Source organism: Mobula birostris, chromosome 9 (assembly GCF_030028105.1).
Source record: "Mobula birostris isolate sMobBir1 chromosome 9, sMobBir1.hap1, whole genome shotgun sequence".
NCBI classification, from domain to species: Eukaryota; Metazoa; Chordata; class Chondrichthyes; order Myliobatiformes; family Myliobatidae; genus Mobula; species Mobula birostris.
The window spans coordinates 103,660,942-103,676,391 of record NC_092378.1 but is presented as its reverse complement, the minus strand read 5'-3'; the positions used below and the strand labels follow the sequence as shown (position 1 = coordinate 103,676,391).

The 15,450-nt window shown below is 42.9% G+C and overlaps 1 protein-coding gene across 2 annotated transcripts in view; it reads left to right on the top strand.

Annotated features, from left to right (window-relative positions):
- The first annotated feature begins 860 nt into the window (after positions 1 to 860).
- LOC140202917 (3-phosphoinositide-dependent protein kinase 1-like) overlaps positions 861 to 15,450 on the top strand; it is an 82,366-nt gene continuing 67,776 nt past the window's right edge. Inside the window, exons 1-2 of one of the 2 annotated variants that reach the window (XM_072268506.1) lie at positions 861 to 1,035; positions 4,431 to 4,476. Coding sequence is in view for 1 of the 2 variants with exons in the window: in XM_072268505.1 (XP_072124606.1) it covers positions 1,012 to 1,035 (24 nt within the window). In the remaining variant the exon portion in view is untranslated. The remainder of the gene's footprint in view (positions 1,036 to 4,430; positions 4,477 to 15,450) is intronic. The other variant, XM_072268505.1, reaches the window with a different exon arrangement.

Here is a 15,450-nt window from a genome sequence, read left to right as displayed (position 1 = left end):
CCAGTGGTTTGTGTGTTGTTAGAGTGAATTAACAGTTTATGTTTATAATTATGTGAAAGCCTGTAAATAATTTTATCACCTTATAGTTATAAATAGATAATCAATGGCCTATTTATGCTTGTAAGTGATTTAACTGTTCATATGAATTAATCAGTAGTTTCCCAGGAAAAGTAGTGTGGATTAGTGGACATTAAGGGACCTAAAGTATCCTTGTACTGCCATTATTGCTTTTAGTTCTGAGCTTAGTCCGGAGGTTCTGATGTAATTTGCCCCAGTAATACCGATGATACTGCCGGCATTAACCATGATTTATATTCAAAAGAAGTATGTAAATGTGCTTCAGTAGCCAGACAACAGGAAAATACAATAGGATCTTGAACGGAATCAGTTCCTGCACACTTTTGTTGTGCAAATGTCATGATTAAGAAGTGCAAAAGACTTAATGTGTTTCACTCACAAAACTTATCACCAAATTAAAGCATTATTTTGATAAAATCATTACAGATGAGACATCTATTTTTACAATTTAAGAAAAAACCTAGTTGCAACGCAAGTTTCATAATAAAGAACAGTAAATGACCCAGCCCTAAAGGAAGCAAAATTGGCACATTAACCTCGGACTTAAAATTGGGGGCAGCAGTCTCATTTTGCGCATGCGCAGACCGTATTCCTGGCCGGGTCAAAAGCGGATCGCCGGAAGCAGCGATAGGCCGGTCCTCATCCTCAATGTCACTTGAGCTGACCAATAGCTGTCCAGTACTGAGAATCCGGAAGTGGCGCAGTGAAATGATACCCAATGCGAAGACTCCTAAATAAAGGGGTTGGACTGCCGGTAGGAAGGCGCTGGGGCCGAGACGCATTGTTGTGCTATGACGTAAGGAGTCGGAGACGGAAGATGGCGGAGTTAGCGGCTGCGGGCGGCGGGCAGTGAGCGGCGCCCAGGTCAGCGCCAGCTCTCGCAACCCGATCGCGGGTAGTGCCAGGCAACTGTATCTGGGCCGCACCGCGTCCATGGCGAGAACCAGCAGTCAGATGGTGAGTAGCGGCTCATTAGGACTCAGGGTCCGGATCGTACGGAGACCGCTGGGCCTCCCTAGCTGTGGTTAGGAAAAGTCTGAGGGGAGGGTGAGGCCGACCAGGAGGTAGGTTAGAGCGGAGGAGGCCAAGGGGATAGGTTGAAGGGGTTAGGTGGTTCTGGGGAGGGAGGAGGGAAAGAGGTTGGGGGTGTCTGGTGGGTAGAGAGGCCGGGGGTGGGGGAGGACTGGCGGGTGGAGGGGCTTGGGGTAGGGACTGGAGAGAAAGAGGATGTACTGGGTCGAGGGATGGAAAGAGGGTAGGTGGGCAGGGGAGAGGTAGAACAGTATAGTGTCAGAAAGACCCTGCAGCCTCAACGTTTGTGCTGACTATGAACCCAATTTCAATGAATTCCATCTGCTTGAATGTGGTCAATATCCCTGCATCTTTATCTGCCTCCTTAAATGCTCTTAAAGGTTGTAACTGTATGTGCTCCCACCACCAGCCTAGCACTGCTTTTCAGGCATCCATCGTTGTTAGTGTAGCAAATCTGCCTTCCTCCCTGCCCCCCCCCCCGCACTAATACAATCCCCTCTGCTGTTTATTTTCATTCTGAGGAAACAAGATGCCATCTACCCCATCTATGCCTCTGGTGATTTTGAATACTTTATCAATCTGCCCTGAACCTCTGAGGTGCCAGGATACATATAAAAAGACCATGTTTGTGTGATCTCTTCTTACTGATAGTACTTCGTAACCCAGTGAAGATTCTGGTGAACCCCTTTTACATCTTCTTAAAAGTCCCACATCCTTCCTATAGGTGACCAGAGCCATACACAGTACTCCAAGTGTGGCCAAACTAAAGTTTGACGAAGAGTGGTATGACTTGATAAGTTTTATACAAGCTGGCACAACTGATTTTTTTTAAACTAATATGACATATGTTACCTTTAACACCTAATCAACTTGTGTTGCGTCTTCTAGGAGAATTAGGAACACATATCCCACCAGTTACCTTGTATTCCTCTGCATTTGGCCTCAGAATGCTGCATCTCACACGTGTCCATCTTAAGCTCTCGTTTCTCTGTTCATATTACAGCTGATCGGCAACCTTCTTCACTATCCAGAGCTTGACCACTTTGTGTCATCTGTAAGCTTCTAATCACCACACTTGCTTTTCTTTTTGTCCATCCCAATCACAAGTATAGAGGTCCCAGCAGAGATCTGGGTAGAAGGCACCGTGTGCCTTAAACATCTCGATCACTCTGCCATGAGGGACGTCATTGCAAGCTATAGTAAAGTCTGTATGAAGTCAACATTGACTGCCCTACTATCATCTAAGATCAAGTTTGAATGGGGGGGGTACTGAGTAGGAGGTGGGATCAGAGGGGAAAGGTGGGATCTGGGTGGGAAGTCAGATTTAGAGAGGGTGGGGCGGGGGAGAGAGAAGACATCAGAAATAAAGGGGGCTGGGAGAGGGGGGAGATTGGATGGGGAAGGGTGGACAGAAGGGAGGGGAGATCAGAGGGAAGGGAGGGAGGGCCGGGAGGTAGATGATATTGTGGGAAGGGGAAGATCAGGGGGAGAGTGGGAGCTGGAAGGGAGATGAGGTTAGAAGGAAGTGGGGGCGGTGAGAGAGGGGGGAATTGGATGGGGAAGGGGGGGACAGAAGGGAGGGGAGATCAGAGGGAAGGGGCGGTGGGCCAAGAGGTAGATGTTATTGGAGGGGAGGGAGATGAGATAGGAGGGAGGGGAGATCAGATGGGGAGGGGGTGAGGGGGGGAGATCGAGAGCTGGATAGGAGGGGTAAGGTTGTGAGCGGGGGGGGGAGCAGGGCCGGAGGGGAGATCAGGGGTGTGTGTGTGTCAGGAGGGGGCTGGGAGGGAGGGGGAAGGGGGTGTTGGGAGGGATCGGATGAGGAAATGGTCTGGGAGGGGTGGCCAGGTGGGTGGGGATTGGATGGGGAAATGGTCCGGGAGGGGTGGCCAGGTGGGTGGGGATCGGATGGGGAAATGGTCCGGGAGGGGTGGCCAGGTGGGTGGGGATCGGATGGGGAAATGGTCCGGGAGGGGTGGCCAGGTGGGTGTGGATTGGATGAGGAAATGGTCCGGGAGGGGTGGCCAGGTGGGTGGGGATCGGATGGGGAAATGATCTGGGAGGGGTGGCCAGGTGGGTGTGGATCGGTTGGGGAAATGGTCTGGGAGGGGTGGCCAGGTGGGTGGGGATCGGATGGGGAAGGGGCTGCCAGGAGAGACGGTGGAGTTTAGAGGGGGTGATGTCTGTGAGGAAGAGAAATGTCACAAGAGACGAGCTGCAGGTAGACCCTGCTGGGTTGGATCGGTAAGAAGGAATGGGGCAGTTTGAGATGGAGTTGGCAGGTTGAGGTAGATTAGGAGTCAAGGGGTGAGGCTTTAAGGGTGGAGTCATATGAGCGTGGGATAAAGGAGAACTGAGTTGAGGGCTGGCAGGTATGAAGATAGGAGGTGGAGGGAGAGGAAGGCAGGAGGCAGACACTTCGGAGGTGAGTGAAGTGATGACAGGAATTGTGAGACCAAAGGCCTGGAGCCATGAGATGGGGGGGCGCGTGAAGATGGAGTAGACACATTAGACTGAAGATGGGGAAGGGGGCTTGCAAGGTGCTGTTAGTGAGGAAGGCAGTGGTGATGGAATTGGAGAAAAGAGTGAAGTGTGGGGGCCAGTCAGGATGGAGTTGATGGTGACCAAAGTTGGGTATCTGGTTAATGACCCTGGCATGAACCCTGGTGAGTATTTGGGATGGGTCACTGGCTGTTGAAGAGTGTGTGGATGCAGAATGAAGCAAGAGGGGGTTTAGTTTTGTATCTGGTGTAATGTTTGAGGTGCTGGGTGTGATGGGACCAGTGGGACTAGTGAGCGGGAAGGAGATTTGTACGTGGAGCGAGAAGGGGTTTGGGAAGCAACATGGGTCTGGTGTGGAGAACTGACCTAGGGGAGGGCAAATGAAGAAAGGGGGATAATTACCAAAGGATAACAAGGGTATAACCATGATGTTTTGGGATGGTGGAGACCAACAATTGGCTCCCTTCCTACTACCTGCTTCTTCCCTCCATCGTCCCCTCTATCCTTCACCTGCCCTTCATACTCCCTCCCCTTATATTCCTATGGTCTTCGTTGTATTCCCAGTTGTGTGTGGCTGATCTCCCATTCTGTTCCCCTCTGATTAATGTGGTCCTTTCTCACTCTCTATCCCATCCTTGGAACTTCTTGACTCTTACCCTTTCTTTGTATTTTCTCTCAAACTCTCACTCCTGCACTCTCCTCGGTGCCCTCTTGTGTCACAACGCTGACTTCATCTTCCTGTCTTTCAGAATACTTTCCTTCACTGTCCTGCATCACAATATGTGCACGTTGTAGATAAATGGCTTTTTGTTTTGCAGGCTTTGAAATTTTGAGTCAAGGCTGATATATCCTTGTTGCTTTTTGGTGAGGACTGAATCTTTACTTAAATTGAGTGACTTGTTCTGCTGGTAGAGTTCATTTCTGTACATTATCATGTTTAATAGATTTAGCCAAATTCAGAGTGCTTTGTTTCCTGTGTGAGTGTTGTACCATTTTGTTTAGTATCCCTCTGAGATTTTCATTCCAGTATTTAGTGTATTTCTTCTGTTATTATTGTTCAGAGTTATGAATTCTACATTTAAAGGTTTGGATGGATTGTGAAGATGTTAGTCTCTTCTGCTGATATAATCCCTTTCTGACAACTGAGCTTTTACTAGTTCATAGGTTTTTAAAAAATTGTTTCCATAATTTGAAGCAAGGCTGGGATATTTTTTATTACTGTATCTGAATACCCTATATGAAGGTGAGTCACTTGACCAGCTTGATCTGTAATAGTGGTTTTAACTAGTAGACATGTTGGAAATATAATATTTACTGTATTGTAAGTTGATTGAAGCACAGCCCATACTTGTTTTCTTCTAAACGTGCTTTGGGTTTAAAGATGATTTGTTCTGGTGGTTCTGAAGTGACTAATGAATTCTTTGTGGGGAACTCAGCTTCTGTAGCCACTCGGGTAGGTGGAGCTTAACAGTTCTTGGTACTGTTGTTCCTTCCACCCAATGCTTCTCTGTACTTGTCAAAAGTTTGGTTCAAAATCTTTCCTTTAGGAGTTTGGTATCAATTATGTGGTGGTCCATCATGACTTGGATGCTAGGACTGGGAGACAGTGTCCTCCAATCTAGCCAGTGAATTTTTCAATATTTTAAGATGCATCAAACCAAAGACTTGAATCCCCAAGTGCTAGTTAATCAGTGTAAAGTAAATAGTACCAATGGCATGATGGGCCAAAAGGCCTGCTTCTGTGCTGTATGATTCTGCAACTCTGTTTGGCATCTGAGGCAGTGCTTTGATGTTTCTACTATAAGACTGTTGAAGCTGACATGTTGGGTGGCAAACACCCAAATACTGTTTATTGGTTGAATACAGCCTTGGTGTTGGGTTTTAGAACATTCCTTCCCCATTCAGCTAAATGCTGTGATGACTTGATGAAAGTACTGCAGTAGTGGATTTTGTCATTGGTGTTTGTGGTCACTGAGCAGCCCTTCCAGAGATCTGGGAACTGATCTGAGGTGACCAAGGACCAGTGTTAGTGAGGGGACGGTGTAGTGTTGAAGGATATTTAACTTCCAGACATTTAGTGTTCTGTCACGTTCTTTGTTAGGGGAACCAGCAATGGCTTGGAGCTCAGCCAGTATGGGTGTGTTGTCATTCTCCTCTTACCATAGAGGTAACTATGTGATTTTAATTCAGCGGTGGAGACACAATTTTCCCGTTTGTCCGAGGTATTTACTCCACTTCAATCGAGAGCTTTTGAAGGTGATTGAGGTCGAATAGAACATGTGTATAATGACACAGCTTTGATACTTGCTGCACTAGGATAGGCCAAGGACAAGCATATTGGGGAGAGTCTTCCCTTAATTCCTCTTGTTTGATTGAGTCAAAAACCTTTGTGGGGTGGTATGTTGTTGTGCCTCTGAAGCAGGTTGATCCTCATGTGGTTGAGGATTTTGAGATACTTTGGTATTACTGAGACTGTAACAAATAACGTGCTGTGGAATGCAGTCCAGAGCACTTGTATCAACTGGCAGTTTTGAATTAAGAGTTCTTCAAAGTGCTTCTGTTGACTTGTCTTTGAACTCTCATTGAGATGGCATGTGAAGTGCTTGAGCTTAAATAATCTTGATGATGCTTAAGTATTCAGTTGATCTCTTGATATTTTGTAATATTTTTCAGCCTCTCTCTTGAGTCTCAAGTTTTCATTTGACCTTAGTTTTCAGGTGTCTCCGGATCTGTTTTTAGCCTGAAGTTGTGATGATGCTTAAAGACCAAGAATGTTTTTGGTTTGTCTACAATTTATCAGCATCTGGATCTCTAGATCGTTCTATGTTCTTGGGTAGAGAAATTGTTTGTTTATGGTTGATAATTATGGTGGAAGTTTTCTTTTTCTTTGAACCATTTACTAGTTTTCCTGTGGCAGCATTTCTGTTGCCATTGGGGCCTGCTTGATGGAATGAATTGGGCTCCTGTGGTATGGTTGACACATTATTGCCCCTCACTTGGCCAATAAAGTAGTTTGAGGCATATTGGTACACTGGTTGGGGTGTTACAACTTTCTATCTGAAACTATTTTACTCCTGTAAAGCGTGTCTGCTTGGTGTTTTGTCAGGAGGTAGACTCGGTGGAGTTAGCTGTCCTTGCACTCTTCCTAGCAGATATTTGTCTTTACAAAGCTTTGGTGCAATTACCAGGTGAGTTGTATATTACATTTTACAGACCTTGTCACTTTATTTCAAGGTAACAGTAGAATTATTCTTTGGGCTCACCTGTCACTTCCGGGGCTGACATGCAGACTTCATATCTAGGTGGACTGGTTCTGTGAATGTGAGCCAAAACATTGAGCTCTCACATAGGAACCTCTTAAGTCTTAATTCATTCTTGATGTCAAGACCAGTTCAGTGGAAATGGTGTCCTTCCAGGAGCAGGTGCATGCACCCTGTTGTTTCTTGACCTGGTTTTCTCTTGCTGTCAGGGTGGTAATGTGATTGTCAGCATGGCTGAGTTTCCATACTATGAGTTGGTGTGATGTTTGGCTCTTTTGTTTTGGTTTTTCACAAGAGTCCACACGTTCTTGATCTTAAACTTTATTTTGAAACATGGAATACGCCTGCAATTGGGGATAGCTGTTGCACACCACTGATGTGGTCTTGCTTGGCAAGATCATTAGAGACTATGCTCCTTTGCATAGACTGGAGAAGGTCTAGTATAAACAATTGTTGTAAGTTTATTGATACCCAGTACATAATTCAATAATAAAACAGAAACCTGGAGCAGCATAGAATGCTATGGATGAAAAATTGGGGAATGGGATTAGTATAGATATGTGGCTGATGTCATCAGACATGGTAAACTGAAGAGCTTGTTTCTGTGCTGAATGACATGTGTGATTGGTAGACAGATATGGATATTTTGATAGGTGACAATTTCCTTTTCCTCAGCAAAATCTTAGCAGAGTTTCACTCTGAGTTAGGAAGCATTTGTAATGCAAAAAAGGTGGACTTCTGAAACTGTTTCACAAAATGCAGTCTGTTCTGGGACAACTAACTCTAAATTTGAAATTGACAAACTTGTGTGAACTGAAAATATTAAAGTTTATATGCTGAGAACTCAGCCAGCCACATTTTCACTGATTGGAGGAACAGGCTTGGAACTAAATTTGCTTTATTTGATAGTCACTGTAATATATTACAGAAACTAGAAAGGAGTGGACTGGAACTGATGAAATGGATTTATTAACTTTGAGAATAAAATATCAGATGACTGTTGTAGCCTTAACTGGTAAAGGGAGTCTTGCCCTACGTAGACGGAAGAACTGTGTAATATTGTCAAAACATCCCAGCATGGACGGGCATGATTTCATGATTAGTGTATACAGAATATGTCAGTGGATGTGAATGCACAGTGGATACCAGAAGTCAAATGGAAAAGCTAAACCGAGTTACCCTGATGGAAATTATTCCAATTTAACAAGGTCCATTTTGTAAATTATGCATTGGAGGAGGAAACTGGGAGCTTTAGATTCTCGTCTGACTCCTTACCCTTCCTCCCCACTGAGTACATGATTGTATCGAGTTCGGTTACGAGAAGTGGAAAGTGCTTGGAGATCAGATTTAATATCTGTCCTTATAAAATGTCTAGAATTGCAGGCTTATAAAACCTAATTGCTTTTGCTTGCTCCTACATAGGAAAAAATCATAATTTATTAACAGAAGGAATGTAGTGACTTGCAGTACCAATACCATTCTTAGGAGCTGCAGATCTTCAAAATGTTTTTCTTAATTGTCCTCTGGAATGTCTTAAGTTATCCTATTTGAGGATCAGTTAGGGATGAACAATATATTGGTCTTGAACCAATGTATTAATAGCCTTGGACAAATTAAGACATTAAGTTTTCTCAGCAAACTCATTGTACTTGTCTCTCCTTTAGCTTAGACCAGACTAGTCATGTGCAAAAGGTGCTTTTTCTGAATGTCATTGGTGAGCTAGTTTTGTTTTCTTGAGGGAAGTGAGACTAATTGGTGCTTCTTTCAGAGCGAGAATCAGTCATCTGAATAACCTTCTTGGTAAGATGCTGACATTTTATGATTAACCTCCATCTGACAGAATTCAAGATAATTTTCTGTAGCCAACCAACATAATTTCAGATTTATCGGTTGGTTTCATTACTTGTGATGATAGTTACGGTACCATAAATTGATCTTTCGTGAGCCCCATTGTCTTAGATGCCGGAGTATTTGACTGAGTACGTTCCTAGCTTGTGTAAATTATGTGTAGCAATTTGGAGCCGTGTTGTTGCTGTCAGTGATAATTCAGCTAAATATATTGTAAGAATGTTCTTGTATCCAAGGACACTAGTTACTAGTGACTTGAGAGTGACCTTAACATAATTTAAATGGACTTATGTTTTCCCTATTTTTCCGATTGTTAATTTTCTCTAATTTCTGAATGGCCATTCTTTCAGTTGGTTCAAGCCTGGATCATCTGAATTTCATTGCCTAGCTGTTTGCCAGATAAAGTCATTGTTTCTTAGGAGCATTGATAATCTTGTGTTCTTACAAAATACTTGTATCTGGACTTTGAAAGTTGGGTTATTCGGTTCGGGAAGCTGTCCAATTAACTTAGTCTTTCATTATGCGTACCCAGTATATATTTCACAGTGGAGGTAAATACTGGTTGCATTTCTGATTGGAAACCCCCTCCCCCATTTGGTCAAAGGTCTTTGACATATTGTAATACTTAGCTGTGTATCAAGCTGTTCATTGGCTTTGTGCTGTTTTACCGATACAACTATTGTTCTCTGGTCACCTGCGTATCACCTGGCTTTGGTAATGTTTACTTCTGTGACAGAGTTGGAAAAAGTCTTGTTAATAGGTCTGTTTGTAATTCAATCTAATCAAATAGAACACTTTTAATGTTCAACTTGTGACAAGCCATCCCCTTTTGGGAGGAAAGTTCCTGTTAGTTGACAAAGCTGGTAACACCTCTTTATCTTGTGTAGTAGTCACTGTAGAATTGAACTCGTACTCAGGGCTTAAGTTTGAAAGCTTCAATTTTCTGCAAGTGTTGTGCCAGCCCAAGTCTGATCTGTTTCTACAGATGTTGGATTCCTCTGTATAACAGGTTTTAAATCTAACAGTTATAGCAGAAGAGTTCAAATTTGACTGACATGTACTAAACACAATTGGGAGTCTGAAATTAAAACAATCTAGAAGAAACTGCTAGGTCAGTCAGCTCCAAGAATAATATAATTATTGGTTTAGTTTGGAAGCACTGATTAGATGTTGACATGACCATTCTCAGGATTAAAAAAAATCTTTTGTCTGTTCATTGAGGGATCGTGAATCAGTGTTAGTATCACTGGGACCCTTCAATTAATATACTGTTTACTGTAGTGTATTGTACTTAGAATTTTTGATAACTTGCTGAAGCAACATAAATGAGATTAGACCTCAGTTGTGTGCCATTATAATGTGAAAATCATACACCTGGAATGAAGATGCCAGGAATAGCATATATTCAGCTTCAGTGTCAATTTTAGAGAATGCAACCTGAAATTTTGGGGGGAAAATTGGAGTAGGAAACATCGCTACTGGTTCTGAAGGAAAATCGTTAACCCTTGCTTCTCAAACCATGCAGCTTAGTCTGCTGAGTATTTTGCCATTCTTTTAACAACTCGGCTTGGAGATTCTATTGATTGCATGATCATCAGGATTATTTCCATAATGATTAAACAGTAAAAGCAAACTGCAGATTGGGTGAGCATAAAATTAAAAGCAGAAAATGTTGGAAGCACTGTGGATGGAGTAACAGTTGATCTTTTCAACACAACTGTCAGAAATTAGCAACATAACAGGGTTTAAGCAAGTGAAGTGGCAGGAGAAATTGGGAAGGGAAGCAGATTTAAAAACGAAGGCCCTTAAGGTGGAAGGCAGGAGTAAATATTGTAAAGTGATAAGTAACGAAGCAGTAGGTGAGCTGGGAGAATGGGAGTTGATGGGTGTTAAAATGGGAATCATTATCAACAAAATAGGGGGCATTAGTTGTGTCGTGATGAATTGAGTTATTCAATGTCACTAAAGGTGCAGGTGTGGAATAATTCTGTTTGCAGTTTTCACCATCATCAACAGTGTTTGGTTTGTTTTTGAATCTCTCTGAACAGCTTTATTGTTTCTGCCAGATCCAGGGTGTGAGCATGGGGCAGAGAATGTGAAAGCAGAGTATTGCTATCATATGATGGGGATGCTGTGCCAATTCATAGAGCCATTCCTTACCTGGGTTGCACTACGGTAATGGCAGGTATAAATTACTTGGTGGTCAATTTCACTCTGTATCTTTACTCAATGATTGGACTTTCTGCAGTTGGATATAATAGTTTCTAGATCTGATATTACTCGTGCATGCTTATAATGGTCATTACAAACTGGGGAAACACTGACGAGTCCCTAGTGTTCACGGTTCATGGATTGAAACAGGAGTTAATAATTGCTTTTATTCATTTTCCATTTCCTCATTCTCCTTGCAGTTTGTTCACAAATACGGTCGACCTTAACTAATCCGACTACCTGTAATCCAGTTCTTTCGATAATCCGGCACTGATTATGCTTAATGTGATCCTTCTGTAATTCGGCATTTTCAGTAATCCGGCACTCCTCAGGTCCCAATGGCGCCAGATTAGTGAAGGTCGACCGGTATTGGAAATTACAATAATTGGCCTATTGAATTCTTATTCTGAGAAGACACACTTTGGGTTTTCTTTCTCTCGTTTTAACCAGAGGGACTAATCCCTGTATATAAGTACTGGCACGTCTATTATCTCTTATATTCAAGAAAAGTTGTGTTGTTTGGGGGAGTACCTAGGTACCATACTTGTTTGTCCATGGTCTGCACTGAATTAGCATATCTTGGCTGCTGCTTTGGATCTTGATATCAAAGTTGCTGGTGAACGCTGCAGGCCAGGCAGCATCTGTAGGAAGAGGTGCAGTCGACGTTTCAGGCCAAGACCCTTCGTCAGGACTAACTGAAGGAAGAGTGAGTAAGGGATTTGAAAGTTGGAGGGGGAGGGGGAGATACAAAATGATAGGAGAACACAGGAGGGGGAGGGATAGAGCCAAGAGCTGGACAGGTGATTGGCAAAAGGAGATACGAGAGGATCATGGGACAGGAGGTCCGGGAAGAAAGACAAGGGGGGGGGGACCCAGAGGATGGGCAAGAGGTATATTCAGAGGGACAGAGGGAGAAAAAGGAGAGTGAGAGAAAGAATGTGTGCATAAAAATAAGTAACAGATGGGGTACAAGGGGGAGGTGGGGCCTTAGCGGAAGTTAGAGAAGTCGATGTTCATGCCATCAGGTTGGAGGCTACCCAGACGGAATATAAGGTGTTGTTCCTCCAACCTGAGTGTGGCTTCATCTTTACAGTAGAGGAGGTCGTGGATAGACATGTCAGAATGGGAATGGGATGTGGAATTAAAATGTGTGGCCACTGGGAGACCCTGCTTTCTCTGGCAGACAGCGTAGATGTTCAGCAAAGCAGTCTCCCAGTCTGTGGCCTTTTATATATTGGGTGCTCCCGATGTGGCCTTTTATATATTGGTGGGGTGATATACTGCGTCCGGTGCTCCCGATGTGGCCCTTTATATATTGGCGAGACCCGACGCAGACTGGGAGACCGCTTTGCTGAACATCTACGCTCTGTCCGCCAGAGAAAGCGGGATCTCCCAGTGGACACACATTTTAATTCCACATCCCATTCCCATTCTGACATGTCTATCCACGACCTCCTCTACTGTAAAGATGAAGCCACACTCAGGTTGGAGGAACAACACCTTATATTCCGTCTGGGTAGCCTCCAACCTGATGGCATGAACATTGACTTCTCTAACTTCCGCTAAGGCCCCACCTCCCCCTTGTATCCCATCTGTTACTTATTTTTATGCACACATTCTTTCTCTCACTCTCCTTTTTCTCCCTCTGTCCCTCTGAATATACCTCTTGCCCATCCTCTGGGTCCCGTCCCGTCCCCCCCCGTCTTTCTTCCCAGACCTCCTGTCCCATGATCCTCTTGTATCCCCTTTTGCCTATCACCTGTCCATCTCTTGGCTCCATCCCTCCCCCTCCTGTCTTCTCCTATCATTTTGGATCTCCCCCTCCCCCTCCAACTTTCAAATCCCTTACTCACTCTTCCTTCAGTTAGTCCTGACAAAGGGTCTCGGCCTGAAATGTCGACTGCACCTCTTCCTACAGATGCTGCCCGGCCTGCTGTGTTCACCAGCAACTTTGATGTGTGTTACTTGAATTTCCAGCATCTGCAGAATTCCTGTTGTTTGGATCTTGATATCTTGTTTTTAAATACTCTTGTGTGGGTGAAGGGTGTTGGGAGGAACTGGTCAAGATTTCAATGTGTGCTGGCTAAGCCACTCTGTCTTTGTATCAGACAAGAGTCAAATGGTGTTGAACAGGATTGTCCCCTCCTTGTCATTCTAAGGAAGTCACCACCCAAGTTTGATGGGTCGGGTAATTTTTTTTAACTGCAAATTTCCCATGAGGTCAAATTGACCAGTCAGTGCAAAGATTGGTGTCTAGTCTACTGCATCCCATTCTTGTACAACAACAGTTCTTGCATTTAGTTCATTTCACCCCAGCAATCTACAATGACTCCCAGTTCGGTGACACTGTAATTTTAAAATCATTATCTTCCATATTTGTCTAACTTTGATTTGGCATCCATCTCCAGACTATGTACTCCTTAGTGTCCTTAATTTTAATCTTACCCTTTAAATTACTATTCCATTAGCTACTTAAGTTCTAGAATTTCATTCCTTACTTTTGTGATTCCTGCCTTTTTTTAAAATAAATTGCTAAAATTAAAGTTGTAAAATTAGTCAGCTCCATCATGGGTACTAACCTTCGTAGTATCCGTGACGTTTTCAAAGAGTGGTGCCTTAGGAAGGTGGTGCCCATCATTAAGGATCCCCAGCAACCAGGACGTGCCCTCTTATCATTGTTGCCATCGGGAGGGAGGTACAGAAGCTTGAAGGCACACTCAACGATTCAGGAACAGCTTCTTCCCCTTTGCCATCAGATTTCTAAATGAACATTACCTTGCTGCTTTTTAAAAATGTATTTCTGTTTTTGCACCTGACTATTTGATATACATATACTTTAAATCAGTTTTCTATATTTACCATGTATTTCATTGTACTGCTGCCGGTGATATTGAACCTACTTTTAATTCAGGCTTACATCTTGGATGTCTTAATGTTATTATGTGATTGGTTATTTTAAAATTTTGTTAACCGTCCTTTGCTAGGGAAATTTTGCATTGTTTTACAGTTTATGAATTTCTGGTGGAAATTGTTCATATCACCAAACACTCATTTCTGTACAGATGGAGGATAAACAAGGTTTGTTGTTTGTGATACCAGTGGTCTCAGCATGATTCAGATTGCACTGTTAATAAGGCACTCTCCAGTTTTGAGTAAAATGACACTCTTACTGGGCTAGGGAAAAAAAAATGCATACACAGATTGATAAACGGAGAAAACTATTGCTTTGAGATTTTCTTTTCTTTTAAAATCTGGCTTCTGCAGTTTATCTGGCAGTTTTACACTCAGGTTTAAGCCAGTTGTTGGAATGCAGTGCCTTTTTTAACCAGTTGGCACATCTCTTGGCTAAAGAAAATGTTGATTAGAATTGAACTCCATCTACACAGTGATTTCCCACTGTGTAATATTTTAAAAGATAAACAGTAATCTCTACATAATCACCAGTAAACTTTGACAGGACATGCACATAATGTAAGTACTTAGCACCATGAACTCCAGCTGAAGTTATTTAAAGACAAGCAGTTCGAAAAGACACGTTGAGAGTTACTAAGTGCGCTTTGTCAGTCACAGCTGTCCTCATTGATTTCTACTTTCTTGACCCACTAAACAGTCTCCCTGGATCACATGTTTATAACACCACCCCCAATTTATTGTAGCATTTGGTATAACCCTGGTGCAGTTCAGCACTCTGGTTAGTTAAGGGCATAATCGCCTCACGTAGCCTGGATTCGAGGCAGGCACAACCCCGTGCAGCTGCACTTGCACATCTGAACTTATTGCATATTTTAAATCGTGTATAGTCTTGTAAGCCAATACTTATTTTCACCTATTTTTTGAGCTGATTCCATTAGGCCATTTGTTGCACCGAGTAAAGCCGGTCTTTGTCCCATTTTCACTGGCTCTTGGTTTAAATAGTCTAGACCATTTAACTCTGAGTCCATCAGCCATCTGCTCTCTAGGATCTAGTACTGGGGAGTTTGGTTGAGCCACTTCTTAACCAACTGCTAAAATTCAGAATAATGCCTGCCCTTTCCTACCAGCAGTCTCTAATGCCCTAAGGTATTTTTTATTCAGCCAATACAAATTCATACTAGGATGCAAATTACTTTGAAATCTTGTCAGGATTGTTTGTAAGATGTTAAATACTGCCAGAGAATTGCTTAGTAGCAGGTTATTTAATCATACAAGCTGTTGTAGAACTATTTGAAAACTATTTTCTGATTTACTGAAGAAAATCATTTCAGCAACCGGTACCACCAAAGTAGGCTTGCTAATTATCTGTTTCAACTGCTCTGAATAATTGTTGTATTTACCTGTACCTGTACTCGCACATTAAACACAATTAGACTTCCAGGTAGCTTAAAGATGTGAGTGACATAATGTACTTTCAGGGTAAGTATTTGGTATAAAGATTATTTTGAAAATGATGTTTAAAGAAAATAAATTAGGATGTGCTGGAAAAATGAGATGAATTTAAGAAGACAGGTTAGTAGAATAAGTCAAGTTGCTGGTGAAGGAA